This window comes from Nycticebus coucang, chromosome 10 (assembly GCF_027406575.1).
Source record: "Nycticebus coucang isolate mNycCou1 chromosome 10, mNycCou1.pri, whole genome shotgun sequence".
NCBI classification, from domain to species: domain Eukaryota; kingdom Metazoa; phylum Chordata; class Mammalia; order Primates; family Lorisidae; genus Nycticebus; species Nycticebus coucang.
The window spans coordinates 88211305-88229664 of NC_069789.1; the positions used below are offsets into that span (position 1 = coordinate 88211305).

General features: G+C 37.6%; 1 protein-coding gene across 2 annotated transcripts in view; it reads right to left on the reverse strand.

The window, feature by feature from the left end:
• KLHL20 (kelch like family member 20) overlaps nt 1-18360 on the reverse strand; it is a 59167-nt gene that overhangs the window by 10784 nt on the left and 30023 nt on the right. For both annotated transcript variants that reach the window (XM_053606806.1, XM_053606807.1), the window contains exons 5-8: nt 17540-17634; nt 13290-13405; nt 8673-8856; nt 6401-6544 (exon numbers count right to left, since the gene is read on the reverse strand). In XM_053606806.1, coding sequence (XP_053462781.1) covers nt 6401-6544; nt 8673-8856; nt 13290-13405; nt 17540-17634 — 539 coding nt within the window. The remainder of the gene's footprint in view (nt 1-6400; nt 6545-8672; nt 8857-13289; nt 13406-17539; nt 17635-18360) is intronic.

An 18360-nucleotide genomic window follows, 5' to 3' on the forward strand; every position in this document is an offset into this window, starting at 1 on the left:
CAGAAAAAAAAGTCTTAAAAATTTATGCTCGTGCCAGTTATTAAGCTATTTTCTTTTCCCAGGGAAGAAAACACAGCCTGTACCCTCAGCTCACATAACATGGGCTCTTTCCTTGGTGAAAGAAGTTTAGTTCTTTGGGTCCTAATTATATCTGTATGCTTCTGATGTCTTATAAATATACATATATTATATATCTCATGTGAACTGCATCACATATGAATTGGATAACCAAACAGTAGATAAGAGGATTGTTTCTTTATAAAAGAATCCCAATAAAAGAAGTGATAGAATGCCATCATTTTGTAACTATATATATATATATATTTATTTATTTTATTATTATTATTTTTTAAGACAGAATCTTTCTCTGTTGTCCCAACTACAGCATAGTTTCATCATCATAACTTACTTCAACTTCAGACTCCTGGGCTCAAGTGATCCTATTGCCTCTGCCTCCCAAGCTGGGACTACAGATGTGCACCAGTGTGCCCAACTAATCTTGTACAAATTTTGTAGAGACAGGTTCTCTCTATACTACTCAGGTTGGCCTTAAACTCCTGGCCTCAAGCATTCCTCCTGCTTTCGCCTCTCAACATGCTGAGTTTACAGGAATAAGCCACCAAACCTGGCCAGTAATCTGTCTTTCATAGTTGTTGCAGTGGGAGTGATTTCTGTTACTATCTATGACATCCTACTTGGAAGTAGAACTACTGTAAAATAAAACACTAATATGTAAAGCCACACAAAATACATAGTTTAGAGTTACTATAAGGAAAGCTCACTTGTAAACACTACCCAGGCCAAAAGAACTTTACATGCCACTCTGGAAGCCCTGCGTGTTTCCTTTTCCAAACTCAATACCCTCCTCCCCACACAGTGACCATTATCCTGACGTCCATAGCTAATATCACTTCCTTTTTCTTTATAGTATTATCACCCAAGTGTCATTCCTATCATCCTTGGACACTTTAGTCTTAACTCATTACTTTTTTTTTTTTTTGTACTTTTAAAGTCTTTTTTACTTATTTACTTTCCCTCCATTCCTTTCCCCCCTTGCAATTCATGTTTTAGAACCTGGGGCATATGGCAGTTTTCCCCATGATATGGACATGGTCGATCATACATTCATAGTGCAGTTCAGTATGTCGCTTGGTCCTCTGTATGTTCTACAGTTGGCAGCTGGATCCGGAAGTTGACCAGACTGTGTCTGGTTCCTTCAGTAAGACTATAGGAGTATCAGCAACTGTTAATTATCAATATCTAGATCCATTAATTTACTGAGTGTTACAAAATGGTAGCATTCTATCACTTCTTTTATTGGGATTCTTTTATAAAGAAACAATCCTCTTATCTACTGTTTGGTTATCCAATTCATATGTGATGCAGTTCACATAAAATAGGATGTGTACTTGCTTCTTTCACTTTATTTACAAATTTTCAAGATAAGAAATTTGTTGCCTATGATCTTCCAAAGGCAACCAGTTAAGGTTTAAAAAAAAATACCAGGGTGGCGCCTGTGGCTCAGTGAGTAGGGCACCAGCTCCATACGCCGAGGGTGGAGGATTCCAACACGCCCTGGCCAAACTGCAACAAAAAAATAGCTGGGCGTTGTGGCGGGTGCCTGTAGTCCCAGCTACTCAGGAGGCTGAGACAAGAGAATCACCTAAGCCCAAGAGCTGGAGGTTACTGTGAGCTGTGATGCCTCAGCACTCTACCCAGGGCGATAAAGTGAGACTCTGTCTCTTAAAAAAAAACACAATACACCATTAGGAACTCACAGATTTAAATATATTTACTGGATTTCAATCAATTGCAATTATTTCCCCTCTTAAAGTTGAAATTGTCTTGTCTCTGGGAACATCTTCAAGTTGGCTCTTGAATCGTTTGGCTCTTAGTAATCTTTGATAGCTTGGTTGCTCTTTAGCATGATAAGACAGTCCAGACTCATCTGCACATTTCCTGTCTTAAACCTAGAATCAGACATTTCTCTAAGAAGCTCCGGTTTCTTTAAGTGGGAAATGAAATGTCAAGACACAATTTGAGTATAAAGATGTTCAATGCTACTTGGTTGCTCTTTATTTCCGAACTTCTTCAGTTGACAGACTATATAGAAACTTTTTAAAAGGGGGAGTTTATTTCAAATTCCAATTCAGGACTACAAAGTATTTTACTTAAAATACATTACATTTTACAAATATTAGAAATATAATGTATTTTACAAATATTCTTGAATACATATTCAAAAATATGTATTTTTTATTACGGAAGGTAATTTTGAATTATAGTTTTTAGTATTTGTTCTGCTCCCTTCCTTTGGTTTTCTTTTTCATAGATTCCTATTATCTGTATAATGGATTTTTACCTATTATCAATATTTATTGCTAGGTTTCAAATACTTTCTATCTCTTACTTTCTCTTTGGCTTTAAAATATTTCTTTTTTCTCACCTTCTATTTGTCTTACAGCATTACTTGTTTTGCTTATTTTTTTTCATTTAATCTTCATTCTGAATTGATTTTCCTCTCATTTCTAATATCTTTCTGAGTTCTGTACCTCATTTTTGAGTCTTCCTAATTCCAATTTATGTAGTATCATATCTTGTATCTTTCTTTCTTTTTTTTTGCAGTTTTTGGCCATGGCTGGGTTTGAACCCGCCACCTCCAGCATATGGGGCCCGCGCCCTATTCCTTTGAGCCACAGGCGCCACCCCTGTATCTTTCTTAATGTTTATCATAATTTGAAATAGTTGATTAAAGTTCTGATCTGTTTTATAGGTGTCTTTTTCTGGTACACTTTCATTATCTGTAGAGATGTTCTGCTGCTTATTTTCTTATATTAACTTTGTGTGGGATCTAATCTTAATACTTTGGTGTTGCTTATTTTATTTATTTATTTATTTTTGAGACAGAGCCTCAAGCTGTTGCACTGGGTAGAGTGCTGTAGCATCACAGCTCACAGCAACCTTCAACTCCTGGGCTCAAGCGATTCTCCTGTTGCAGCGTCCCAAGTAGCTGGGACTACAGGTGCCCGCCACAATGCCTGGCTATTTTTTGGTTGCAGCTGTCACTGTTGTTTGGCGGGCCTGGGCTGGATTCGAACCCACCAGCTCAGGTGTATGTGGCTGGCGCCTTAGCCGCTTGAGCTACAGGCGCCAAGCCAGGTGTTGCTTATTTTTAAGTGAAATGAACTTTCCTAAATTATTAGAAGCGTGGTTTGTGATAGTTTCCTGCCTTTGTGGAGCCCCTTATTCATTCATTCTGTCCCTACTTCTGTTGTGCTCTTCTCTTTTCTTGGCCTTCTCTTTTCAAGGATAATAAGGGTATCTTGCCCTTGTCCTGCTTAATTTTGACTGTATTCCTAGAAGTTTCTTCTCAGTGTAGAGTCTTGATCTGGAAGGTCATTCTGGCTGGTCAGTTTTGAGAGTTTCTAGGGAGAGGATGCTTCTAGCCCAGTTTCCCAACCAGGTGTGATTTTTGGCTCTCTTTCCTTGCCTCTGCTATGTTGTCCTTAGAGAACATCTGGCAATGTCTGGTGACATTTTTGGTGTTACATCCAGGCTCGTTCTTCTGGTACAGGCCATGGATACTGTTGAACATCCTACAATGCACAGGAAGGTCCTCCACAACAAAGATTTATCCATCTGAAAATGCCAGTAGTGCTGAGGTTAAGAAACCCTCTCCTAAGCCCTTCAGATCTTACTGCAGGTCATTTGCACTTACTCTCTATGGGAGTTGACAAAGTTGTTCTTAGTTTCAGTTTTTGTTCATAAAATGTCCTCCCCTTGTGCTTTGCAGTGACTGCCCATTAACTATTTTAGGGTTCTTCTGGTTTTACATCAGTCACACATCGAGTTGCTTTCTTGTGTTTTCTCCTGCACGGATACTAATGCACAGTAGTATCATGCAGCTCTTGTGGCTGTTGGTAGTTTGTTTTTGCCATTTGTGTTTTGGGGTTTGTGAGGATATTCTTTCCTCTAGTTTTGTTTTAAAATTTTTTGTCTTTTAAATTGTGGTAAAATATACATAACATAAAATTTATCATCTTAGCTATTTTTAACTGTGCATTTCAGTAATGTTAAGAATGTTCACACTGCTGTGCAACCAATCTCCAGAATTAGATCACAGGTCTTGAACTTTACTCTCTATTGCTCTGTCTGCTCTCATGTGGGGATTTGGAGATATTAAAAAACTTTGCTGTTGCTGCTGCTATCTCTGAATCCTCCTGCATTCAGTCTGGAAAGTAGAGAAATGGGTTTCTGGACAGAGAGATAAAAAGGAATGGGCATAGCTTTTAAGAGTTACCTTCAACTTTTATGTAGGACAGAGTTAAATTCTTCAACTTAAACACAGTAACTAGACCTATAAATGCTATCTAAAAAATTCTGAAGAGTCATGATATGATTCATTTCTGTTTAAGAAGTGAGGATGAAATATACTATATGCTTGGTAATCACAGCACATGAGACTCCAAAATGCTGACAGAAATTAAGAATAAAATCTCTTTCACCAAAATTAACTGATAAATACACAAGTATAAAGTGACCTTGGCAGCCCACCCAGATTTCCCTAAGTATATCTCGATAATTAATGAGAATCCATATACAAAATACTTTGGGCTTTTAATAAGATGTGCTAGATAGTGTTATTACTTCAGTCATTTATCTGGAGGAAGTCTTGGCAGAATCATGCACTAAGTATACTCGAGGTAGACCAGGGTAAAAATCAGAACAGATTTCAGAAGGGGTAATATAGGATGTAATTTAAAATATATTTCTAGCCCTTCAATTTTAGGTGCAATCAGTGTGACAGTTTAAAAAATTGGGTTGTATCACAAAAGCATAGGGGTATGCCTCTGCATAGCAAAGAAAAAAAATCAACAGAGGGAAGAGACAACCTATAGAATGGTGGAAAATATTTGCAAATCATACATCTCAGAAGAGGTTACTATCCAAAATATATAAGGAACTCAAATAACAGCAAGAAAACAAATAATCCAATAAAAAATGGACAAAGGACCTGAACAGACAGACATTTCTCAAAAGAGGACATATACATGACCAACAGATATGTGAAAAAATGTTCAACATTACTAATCATTAGATAAATGCAAATTAAAATCACAATGAGATATCACACCATATCTGTTAGAATGGCTATTATCAAAAAAGATAATAAGTGGGCGGCGCCTGTGGCTCAGTGAGTAGGGCGCCAGCCCCATATGCCGAGGGTGGCGGGTTCAAACCCAGCCCCAGCCAAACTGCAACCAAAAAATAGCCGGGCGTTGTGGCGGGCGCCTGTAGTCCCAGCTGCTCGGGAGGCTGAGGCAAGAGAATCGCGTAAGCCCAAGAGTTAAGAGGTTGCTGTGAGTCGTGTGACGCCACGGCACTCTACCTGAGGGCGGTACAGTGAGACTCTGTCTCTACCAAAAAAAAAGATAATAAGTGTTGGCAAGCATGTGGAGAAAGGAAACCTTTGCACGTTGTTGGTAGAAACATAAATTAGTATAGTCATTATGGAAAACAGTATGGAGGGTTCTCAAAAAAGTAAAAATAGAATTACCATATGATCTAGCAATTCCACTACTGGGTATATATCTAATAGAAATAAAATTATTATGTTGAGGAGATACCTGTACTTCCAAGTTCACTGTACCATTTTTCACAATAGCCAAGACATAAAATTAACCTAAGTGATCGTCATTGGATGAATGCATAAAATGTGGTATACATACACAATGGAATACTGTTTAGTTCTAAAAGAAAAAAAAAGTCCTGTTATTTGTGACAACATGGATGAACCTGAAGGATATCATCTAAAGTGAAATAAGGTAGGCACAGGAAGACAGATACTGTGCATGATCTTGCATGAGGAATCTACAAAAGTCAAACTCACAGAAGCAGAGAGGAGAATAGTGGTTAACTGGGGCTAGGCAGAGGGCAGGTTGGGGGCCAGTGGGGAGATATTGGTCAAAGAATACAAAATTTCAGTTAAGCAGGAGGAATAAGTTCAAGACATCTATTGCACAATACAGTGACTACTGTTAACATCAATGTGTTGAATACTTGAGGGTAGATTTTAAGTGTTCTCACCACAAATAAATCATTGAGTATGTGAAGTTATGCGTGTATTAGTTAGCTTGATTTAGCCATTTTACAATGTATACATATTTCAAAACATCATGTTGCATGTCATAAATATATATGACAATTTTGTCTGTCAATTAAAAAAATATTTTTTGCATCTCTCATTTTCCTACACTTTAAGATCAGCTGAAAACTTTTTCCTGAAAGCCTATGGGGGAAACCCACTGAATAGTGGATCCCCTATTGTCCTAAATTCAGCTGTAACTGTTTCTTTTAAAGAGCCATATAAGTTCTTTTAAAAAAAATTGAAAAAAATCACCTCTCCACAATGTTGAGGCAAGACACACCATCTTGGCCACCCACAGCATAGAGAAAGCCTCCAAGTACTGCCACACCAACACTTGTCCTACAGGTGCTGGTAGGCGCCACGTCACTGCTCCACTGGTTCGTTTTGGGGTCATATCTGTGAAGAACACATCAAGAGCAGAGACTGTATTACACAAAGGAAGCATGGCTATGTTTACATATTTCAAATTAAAGAATTTATATGTTACATATTTTCCCTCTAAGTATTGGCTGATTAATAAGTGAAACATATGAAAATATAATTTGCTTTTATTTTTTAAATTAATTTTTACTTAAGTTATATATGAACATATTTTCTTTTTTGTTTTTTGTTTTTGCAGTTTTTGGCTGGGGCTGGGTTTGAACCCACCACCTCTGGCATATGGGGCCGGTGCCCTACTCCTTGAGCCACAGGTGCCACCCGAATATATTTTCTTTTTAAAAAATCAGAATGTCAAAAGTCCCCTTTAAATCCCACCTGAGTTCTGATCTTTTTCTACTTTGATTTGGTGTATGTCCTTCAAGATTTTTCAGTTAAATACTTTGAAATAGGTATAAATATCCATATATATATATTTGTATGCAAGTATGTTTTCTTTACATAAATAGTACCATACAATAGCCATTATTTTGTTCCCCTCAACATATTTTTAAGATCTATTTATGCTAATATAGCTATAGATTTTTTCTTTGATCTACTTTATTAATGTTAGAGGTACAATACAGTTTTAATCAAATTCCTATTGATTAAAACCCTTAGGCTATTTCTGACATTTTGCTATTAAAAACAGTGATTACCCTCGTACTACATATATTTCTCCTCCTGTGAATGGGTAATAAGACAAAGCACTGGGACAGAGAGTATGTTCATTTTTAATTTTAAAAAAGTCTCAAAATGCTCTTTTTGTAGATACACCATTTTTTCAATTTCATTATTTTTCTCTTTTTATTAATTATTTTTCTGTTTTGTTGACTTCTGTTGCTCTTTTTATAACTTCCAGATTTACAAGCATATTTTTTTATTTTTCCTGTTTCCTATTTACAAATGCATACAAGCTATATGAGGCATATAAATTATAAATCATATAAATTTGCCTTTGAGTACCACCTTAATTGCATTTTATCCATTTTGAAATATATAGCCTTGTTATTCACTTATAAATACTCAATTCTACTCATTTCTTTAACCCATCAATTTATTTTTAAGTATGTATGTGTTTGGCTTTTTGTTTTTGCTTCTATGGAACTTATCCCTCTGTTCTTTTTGTTTTTTGTCTACATAGTTTTTACCTCTAGAACTTGTTATCCTGCAGGCTTTCATAAATGTGTTATAGAAATATCAAGAATCAAGTCAAGGTGCAATGGCTCATGCCTATAATCCTAGCACTCTGGGAGTCTGAGGTGGGTGGATTGCCTGAGCTCATAGGTTTGAGACCAACCTGAGAAAGAGTGAGACCTCATCTCTAAAAATAGCCAGGCATTGTGGCTGGTGCCTGTAGTCCCAGCTACTTAGGAAGCTGAGGCAAGAGAATCTCTTGAGCTCAAGAGTTTGAGGTTGTTATGAGCTATGATGCCATGGCACTCTACTGAGGGCAACAAAGTAAGACTCTGTCTCAAAAAAAAAAAAGAAATATCAAGAATCACTGTAAATCAACACAATTCTACGGAAAAGGCTGTGTGAGAGCAAGAAGCTATTAAAAACATCAGTTACTATACGCTTCCAATGTGCCCAGACTCTGTAATAGATAGATATTGGGGAGAAAGATATTTCAACAATTATAGTACAATTTGATATGTACAGGCATGTTCAAAATATTTGAATGAAAGAGCAGAAGAATAAGTAAATAATTCATGTATATGGTACCAGAGAAGGTTTATGTAAGAGGTAATGTGTCTTGAAAGAAGTGTAAGTCTTAAAGGGGCAGAGATATTCCAGTGAGGAAAGAACCACATACACATACACAGAGGGAAAGAGGTATGAAGGAAGATGGCATGTCCAAGGAACTGCAAGTAATCTGATGCGTGAGTCTGGAGTAGCATGTTTACAGAATGGTGGTAAGTCATGGGAGACATACTGGAAAAACAGGTAGAGATCAGATTATAAAGTAGCCGGGTGTCATACTAAGTGGTCTAGGCTGCCAACTAGCATCATAGATACAAAACTAATACAGTAAGTCGCATCTGTTTTCTAATTAATATGTCAAATGAAACTATATGAATAGCAGAGAAAATACTTAAATACTTACCTTTCAACACTATTGAGATAAGAGGATCCATCATGGCCTCCTACCGCATATAACAAGTCATCGAGAACACTGACTCCAACTCCACATCGCCTTTTGCTCATTGAAGCTACCATGCGCCATTCATTGGTCTGTGGATCATATCGTTCAACACTGGAAATGGCATCTCCACTGCACCAACCACCCACTGGGGAAGTAACAGAAATGGTTAAGAGAATACCCGTCCTAAAACATAGAATGTTACACTCACTGCTAACCTCACTGTGACCTAATGCTTGGAATAAAGCTAGAAGCAAGTCAAAACACAAGTTATGGTTTTAACTTATTCCATTAGGACTGCTGTAATCTTTAATTTAGTGTTATGCCCATTTTACAAAGGAAGGCAATGATACTAATTCACATAAGATTATGAGGTAATGTGGCATATAATGGACAGAATACTGAATTTAGTTAGAACACTGGGGTTTAACTATTGCCTCTACTAGCTATTCAATCTTAGGGAAATCCTGCCTAAGCTGTCCAACCTACAGCCCATGGGCTGTATTCAGATTATGTGAAAACGTTTTTTGCTTATCTATGATGGTGGATATCATGAAAATTATGTACTGACCTTTTTTTTGCTCATCAGCTTCCATTAGTGTTTGTGTATTTAATGTATACCCAAGACAAAATTCTTTTTCCAATGTGGCCCAGAGAAGCTAAAAGGTTGGATATCTCTACCTCTGAACCATAGTTTCCTCATTTTTAAACTAGTGAATCAAAGTTAAAAAGTTAAATAATACCAATAATGCATAAAAGATTATATATCATGACCAAGGAGGATTTATCCCAGTATTCCCAAAGGTGTATGTTGTCCCTTTCCAGTAAATTGGTACTCTCTCTGAATCCAGAAAGGACCTTGGAACTGAAATGTATACCTATTTGGCTTAGCCTCTAGCTTTTGATCATATGCTCTCTTCTGTACCACTTTCCATGAAATTCCCCTTACCTTCTCTTCTTCCTTAACTAGTTCTTAATCATTGCTAGAATATTCTGAAGTTGATTAAAAAAAAAAAAAAATAGTAGTGTACTGTTATCTCTACTCCAGGCACTAAAACTGAGATAGTTAAGGTAGTTAACAGATCTGTATAATAAGGGACATACAAGTGAAGCATTCCCAGAAATATTACAGATTTTCCATTTTTATTTATATATATATATTTTTTTTCTCTATTTTTTTTTTTTTTTGAGACAGAGTCTCCTATGTTGCCCTTGGTAGAGTGCCGTGGTGTCACAGCTTACAGCAACCTCAAACTCTTGGCCTTAAGCGATTCTCTTGCCTCAGCTTCCCAAGTAGCTGGGATTACAGGTGCCTGCCACAATGCCTGGCTATTTGTTGTTGTTGTTATAGTTGTCATTGTTGTTTGGCAGTCCTGGGCCGGGCTCGAACACACCAGCCCCAGTGTATGTGGCTGGAGCCCTCACCATTGAGCTATAGGTGCTGAGCCAGATTTTGCCTTTTTAAAACATTTTAGAAAATTTGCATTATACTCCAGTCAAGCATCACAAATCTGAAAATCTGAAATCCAAAATGCTCCAGTGGGCATCTCCTTTGAATATGTCATGCTGGTACTCCAAAATGTTTCAATTTTGGAGCATTTTGGATTTCAGATTTTTAGATGTGGGGTGCTCAACCTGTACCTCCACAAAGATGACCCTACTATCAGAATTCCTGAAACCAACATGACATGATGAAACCACAGATACCAAATATTAGACCTTGCAGTCTTCTAATTTTAAATAACAACAGACTTTCAAAGTTGGGAAATAATCATAGAAACTCTAATATAATTTGCATTAATAGCATTCTTGCCTGTATGAAGAAGCTAGCACAACATTTTGAAGCTAGCACATCCAACTACTTTTATATATAAAAGATGCTTAAAATAGAATTTATCCATTTAACCATTAAAACTAAAGAAATTTTACATAGGCTTCCTTGTGAACTTAACTAGATCCAACAATGAATTTATTCACAAGCCTTTTACTATAGACTGGTACATAGGGGTGAAGATGTAAATGCGTACAGGTGTGGGCAGGCGATTGTATGAACCCATGTGAGGACATGAACGTGTACATGAGCATGCATATGCAGGATGAAAATAATAGAAATAAGAATAGAAATTATGGCTCAGTGTCTGTAGATCAGTGGTTAAGGCGCCAGTCATGTATACCAGGGCTGGTGGGTTCGAACTGTCCGGGGCCCACTAAACAAACAAACAACAACAACAACAACAATAACAAATAGCTGGGCGTTGTGGCGGGAGCCTGTAGTCCCAGCTACTAGGAAGGCTAAGGCAAGAGAATCTATGATGCCAAGTCCTCTACAGAGGGTGACAAAGTGAGATTCTGTCTCAACAACAACAACAAAAGAATAGAAATTATCAATCTATTAAATAACAGTAAGTGAAACATTAGGATACTGGGAGTAGGGGAGACTTCAGTGCATGATAAATTAGTAAGTTTGAAATCTAAAACAAGAATAAAAGAATACTCTCAAAATAGAAAGAAAAAAAGTATGATAGGTGGGCACGATGGCTCATACCTGTAATCTTAGTACTCTGGGAGGCAGAGGCAGGTGGATTGCTTGAGCTCAGGAGTTCTAGATCAGCCTAAGCAAGAGTGAGACCCCTCACTACTAAAACTAGAGAAAAAAAAATTAGCCAGGCATAGTGGTGTACACCCATAGTCCCAGCTACTTGGAAGGCTGAAGCAAGAGGATTGCTCAAGCTCAAGAGTTTAAGGTTGCTGCGAGCTCTGACGACATGGCACTCTACCCAGGGAAAGAGTACAACTTGACCCCCCCCCCAAAAAAAGAAAAAAGCATGAATGAAATTAGAAAGAAAAAAATTCTTTTTTTTTTTTTTTTTTTTGTAGAGACAGTCTCACTGTACCGCCCTCGGGTAGAGTGCCGTGGTGTCACACGGCTCACAGCAACCTCTAACTCTTGGGCTTACGCGATTCTTTTGTCGCAGCCTCCCGAGCAGCTGGGACTACAGGCGCCCGCCACAAAGCCCGGCTATTTTTTTTTGTTGTTGCAGTTTGGCTGGGGCTGGGTTTGAACCCGCCACCCTCAGCATATGGGGCCGGTGCCCTACTTACTGAGCCACAGGCGCTGCCCAGAAAGAAAAAAATTCTTAATCAATTTTCTTTTTAAGGAAATTATGCAATCTCCCATATGAAGAAATTAGATGAAAAAAATTTAGAGGAAGCTTTAAAAAATCAGTTTTCCTTAGTAAATACAGAGAAATATTTATTCCTGCATTTTTTTTTTTTTTTTGAGACAGAGTCCCACTCTGTCATTTTGGGTAGAGTGCTTTGTGGTTTCATCATAGCTCACAGTAACCTCAAACTCTTGGGCTCAAGTGACTCTCTTGCCTCAGCCTCTCAAGTAGCTGGGACTATAGGTACCTGTCACAACGCCCAGCTATTTTTTTAGAGACAGGGTCTCGCTCTTACTCAGGCTGGTCTTGACTCCTGAGCTCAAGCGATCCACCGGCCATGGCCTCCCAAAATGCTAGGATTCCAGGTGTGAGTCACTGTGCACAGCCTATGCCTGCATTTTAAGAGAAAATTAAATTGGAGAAAAAAAAAAGATAGGCAAGTGGTTAGGATGATAGTGAAGGGTACTAAGCCCCAGAGATTACATGAAATTTTCTAATGAAAAGGAATAGAATATTTCACATATCAAAATGGGGCAACAAAATCAGAAGATGTCCTTATGTAAGATGTATGGAATTACTGAAAATTGGAAGCTTAAATACAAAGACTACATTAGGTCCCAGCTAGCTCCATGAATTTGCACGTTAGTATAGAAAGTGTTAAGGCATGTGACACATTTCAACAAAAATCTACTGTAATGAAATTTTTAGATTTACATAAAAATAGAGTACTCTTTTGGAGAATACCAGTGATGGGTCATGGATTAAGAGTACATGTTAACTCCTCAGCAAAAGAGCCTAACCAAGAGTAGAACTGTAACACTTTCAGCAAAATTCATTCTATTATGCTATCTTGAGTGACAGAATGATGATGTTAGAGTTAATATACCGGGCATTGCATATATCCTGCAATTTATCTGATCAATGGGTATATCTACTGGAGTGTGCCATGAACGCTAATTTGATTTGTCATGTGTATTGAAGTGGATCAAAATATATCATTTCTTTGTTATATAATTCTCCAGAATTATCTGGTTATTCAGTGTATTCATGCAAAAGAATGTATTCTAAATTCATCTTCAGAAAATTATATCTCTAATAAAATGATTATAGTAATAGTAAAAAAAAAAAAAAGAGTACATGTTAACTTATTATTTGTTTCTTTCACAGTAAATATCATAGTGGTTCAAAGGATTATTCAAATGACAATTTCTCACCTGCGAAAACCTGAGTCTTAGTAACAGTATATTAAGATCCAAACCTGGCCAGATGTGGTGGCTCAGACCTGTAATCCCAGCACTTTGGGAGCCCACGATGGAGGATGATTTAAGGCTATGAGTTCAATATTAGCCTGGGTAACATAGTGAACTCTCATCTCCACAAAAATTTATTAAAAAAAAAAAAAAAAAAAGATCCAAACCTGCAAAGAGTACTTCTCCACATCTGATAGGTTTCCGAGGTCTTGTTCTTGGTCCTTGCATTAGTGGTCGTTCTTGAGGCAATAGGAGATAATTTTTAGCCTCATCTACCAAGTCTCTGTAAAAAAAAAAAAAAAAAAAAAAATTGCGCCTTTGTCCCAAATGTCTAAATATCATTGTCAATTACTACACACATGGTGAGATTAAAAACAAACAAAAAAAACATTGCCAGTCAAATCTCCCAGTATGGTTTGGGAATATATAGGTTGGTGAAGGGGAGCAAGTATAAATTAAATCAAGACCTAAATGCCAGCCACTATTAAAACTGGCAGAGATAAAACTAGGAGAGACACGAAAGCATACCATGAAAGGCAATCATACCATGAGTTGTTGAGAACTGACTGGTATTTCCATCATGACTTCATATCTCTGTGAAAATCTAGCCTAAAGCTCAATATGCTTACAGCTAATGATAACTTATGAAGAACTAAAAATTACAGCCCCATTACCAAATTCTAATTGGTAGAGTTATTTCCTTCTAATGAATTTTAATAGCTTCTGCAGTATACTGGCAAAATAGCTACATCAGCCAGGGCACTAGATATTTGCTAGATTAATTAAAGTAATCGAACGGGTCAAAAATCAGATTGCCAAAGAGAAATTCTGTACTGTCACAAATTTGCTATCTGGTACCATATGAGGTCTGATGATTTAGTTCATGAACTTGCCACTGCATGCTTATGTTGGCAACACTGTATGAACAAGTTGGTAAGGTTTCATAACCTTGATAAATCAGTGTCTCACAACTGTGTTCATGTTGGTATGTGGTAGTGTCTTGTTGAGTGGCATTCATTATTGTTGCATGTTTTTGTGTGCTGTCATGAAAATGTCAGAGCTTCAATTAGAGCAATGAACAAACATTAAATTTCTTTTTTTTTTGCAATTTTTGGCCAGGGCTGGGTTTGAACCTGCCACCTCCAACATATGGGGCCAGTGCCCTACTCCTTTGAGCCACAGGTACCACCCTTAAATTTCTTATTAAACTTGGCAACAGTGGAAGTGAAATCGGGGACATATTAGTTCAAGTGTATGGCAATAAGGCCATGAAGAAAAGTCAGTGTACAAATGAATTAAATGGTTTTCTGGGGTGAGAGAGAGTGTCACAAATGAAGAGAGGTCAGGGTACCCAGTAATGAACAGAACTGATGACAACATTGTAAAAATTCATCGAATTGTATATCACAATCATTGGCTGACTATGAGAAGCACAGCAGACCAAGTAAAGTAAACATGGATATAGAAACAGGAAAATCTTAACTGAAAATCTTGACCAAAGACTAATGGCTCTTGCATCAAGACAACGCACCAGCTCACACCACACTGCCTGTGAGGGAATTTTTAGCCAGTGAACAAATAAATGTAGTAGAGCACCCTTCCCACTCACCTAATCTGGCCCCCAGTGATTTTCTTCTTTACCTGACGATGAAGGAAATATTGAAAGGAAGACATTTTGATGACATCTAGGATATCAAGGGTAATACGATGACAGCTATGATGGCCATTCCAGAAAAAGAGTTCCAAAATTGCTTTGAAGGGTGGACTAGGTGCTGGTGTCAGTGCTTAGCTTTCCAACAGGAGTACTTTGAAGGTGACCTTAATTATATTCACAAATGAGGCATGTAGCAATTTTTCTAGAATGAGTTTGAGGACTTAATTGTCAGAACTCATACAAATGGTTTAATCTCAACAAATCTACTGAGACAGAGTTTTTTCTGCCTAGTAATGGTACGTAAAGAGAAGAACGTAATACAAATTATTTGTGTATATACCTATTTCACTTGAGTCTTTAAAGTGACTGGTGCAAATTCAGTCTATTACTGTTCTCCCCCAACTCTGAAAGTGTTTCCTAATCTACCCTTTATTTACATCCCTCTTTTTTTTTTTAGATTATCCAGGGATTGTTTATTTTCCATTGCTTCTCTGACAAGTCAGAAAAGATGTGGAATCCTGGTTCTCATCGAGTGTGTCCATTTTCCATTTCTGGAGTCTCCACCGTCTGTGAGACAGTGTCTTTGCAGAAGTTTGCATGGGAAGTGGTTGGTGTGTTTTGCCCTAAATGAAATTACGATATTCCAAACAAGGATTGAGATCTTTCCCAGAACTGTTTTCTCAGTGTTCAATGCATGTGACGTAATCAATGACCTAGGCATTGGGTTTGATCTTCAGCTCTCCTGGGCCGCAAAATTACATCCCTCTTTTTATTTGCACTACAAAAAGTAATTCATTCCTGCCAGACCAGTCCTAGGTATTACCCAATAATGCACTTTCCAATATAAGGCTTTGTTAAGGCCCCTTCTGAATTTTTGTATCCTAAAAACAAAAACAAACCCCCCCCCCAAGCTAATGGTCAATAGACTTTTCTAGCTTTCTCTACTTTAAGACAAAGACTTTGAGTACTAGCTGGTAAGTAATTCAAGGGTTTCTAGACAAAGTACCTTAGAGCTATAATACTTAGTAAACCCACAAAATTAATAGTAATAACACTTACAGCTATGTGTTAGTTATTTTTTTTTATGTGTGTGTGTGTGTGCTAGTTGTTTTTTAAGTGCTTAATACACATTAACTAATTTAATACAACAGGTTTATGGCATAAGCACTATTATCATCTCTACTTTATAGAGGGAGAAACTGCAATACAAATATGTAAAAGTAACTTGCCCAAGGTCACACAGGTAGCAAATGGGTGAGGTTAGGGTATCAGGAAAAAGTCTTCTTTAAAAAGTGACTTCCTAAGTACCCTCACTTCCTGCATCAGGATTAGTATAATCTGATACATATTTAATGAAAGAGGGACACATATGTATTGTTTCTTCAGATTTCAGCATGCATAATTCATATGGGGAAATTAATTGCCACATGTCTGTGTTTTAAATTTAACAGACAAACATCTAAAACCCTCTCTAGCCTCTCCTGTTAAAGGAACTGGCTTCAGTTTATAGAAGAAATGCAAAGGAATTTATATGTTTTACCTCTGTTCTAGAATAAGGGATAATTCCAAATTTCTTTAATAAGCAAGGGAAGCCTAAAGGTCAGTGTAGCTCAAGAAGTTCTGAGTACTGATTTGCTTTTATATTTGGGACATGCTGGAGAAAAATGACTAAAAATGCCAGATAGTTTCAGATTTGAACCTAAATCTTAAAATCTATCAAGCTGGGAAAGTGTAATAATTTGTTAAATTTTGTATATACCTCAGAGACAACCTAGTAAAATAGTTTTTTCCCCCTTTGTAAAAGCAGTTAGTTTCTTTTGTGAAAAGATGTGGAAACTGCATTACCTGGCTCTAGTGGAAATCTTTCCATAGCTACTTTAGAAGGTGGTAGAGCTTTAACTCGCACGGGTCCTCAAACTTTTTAAGCAGGGGGCCAGTTCACTGTCCCTCAGACCATTGGAGGGCCGGACTATAGTTTAAAAAAAAAAAACTATGAACAAATTCCTATGCACACTGCACATATCTTATTTTGAAGTAAAAAAACAAAACGGGAACAAATACAATCACACCGCCTCATGTGGCCCGCGGGCTGTAGTTTGAGGACCCCTGGTACACTCTTAGAAAGCAAGTCTAGTCCTATTCATCAACTAGACATATATAAGGGAATGAAAAAGTACCCAGTTCTCAGTCAGAGAACTGACTCTTCAAATTCAAGCTTGCATTAAAATCTTGGAAATCTACTTCTTTTTTTTTTTTTTTTTTTGTAGAGACAGAGTTTCACTTTATTGCCCTCGGTAGAGTGCCGTGGCATCACAGCTCACAGCAACCTCCAACTCCTGGGCTTAGGCGATTCTTCTGCCTCAGCCTCCCGAGTAGCTGGGACTACAGGCGCCCGCCACAACGCCCAGCTATTCTTTTGTTGCAGTTTGGCCGGGGCTGGGTTTGAACCCGCCACCCTCGGTATATGGGGCCGGCGCCCTGCTCACTGAGCCACAGGTGCCGCCCAGAAATCTACTTCTTTAATGCCACTTCGATACCAATAAGCACCACATACAAAAACCCAATGGAATAGAAAACTGGAAGTTCAGTCCTCTCTTCTTCCTTCTCCTCCATTTGTCCCTAACTCAGAGGAAAAACCTTTTAAATAAGTGCCCTACTTTTAGCACAAAGAAATACAATATTTAAGAAGCAATGCAAATAGAGAGACCAGAGGAATGTAGGGATGATTAGTTGTTGATTTTTCCCATCTGGGGCCATCCATACCTGCATTCCTCATCACTTTTGATGAGGGGGTCAGAGCCTACTGTGCCCACCAGGAACTTGGGACTAAGCAAAGGCAAACGAACATGCTGCAGCACCTGTGAGAAATACACACTGTTAAAGGCACAGCTCTCATCTACAAGGTGTTTAAAAGAACACATGACCCAGGCTCCCCTGCTGTGCTTCCAACTGTTTGGGGAACTAATTGAATACCATAAATAAGGAAGAAAGGAAAGCATAAACACTAACGTAACATTAGATTTATTTTAACCATCAATATTAGTAATGCATAATATTCAGAAAATTAAAAGCACACTAATGTCACTTTAGAATTGCTACTTTAAGCTTGCAGCAATGTGAGTATTCCTATAACTGGACTCAAATTAATTAACAATCCAGAAGAATGTACTGTTAAATTGCTAAAGACTGTTGAGAATGGGTCTTAAACATTTCTCACTCAGTGACCACGTATGTCCCAATTCATCTCCTTACTTTTCAAAGTGTGGTAGAATTTCCAAGAATTTAATAGGGAAGGGAAATGTGGTAGATTTCTAAGCTATAGGGAATGAGCATCCTTGCTTTATTTTGTTCCTTTTATACAGTTTTAAGTTTTGAATTGTGCTATAGCTCAAATGTAGAATTGATCCAAAATACAGGAGAAACACAAGAGCAAGAAGTCCACAATAATAAGCAGTCAAAATGTTTTTAAACCCTTATTTCCTAGCTAGGTGTTATGGTGGGCACCTATCCCAGCTACTCAGGAGGCTGAGGCAAGAGGATCTCTTGCGCTCAAGAGTTTGAGTTGGCTGTGAGCTATGATGCCA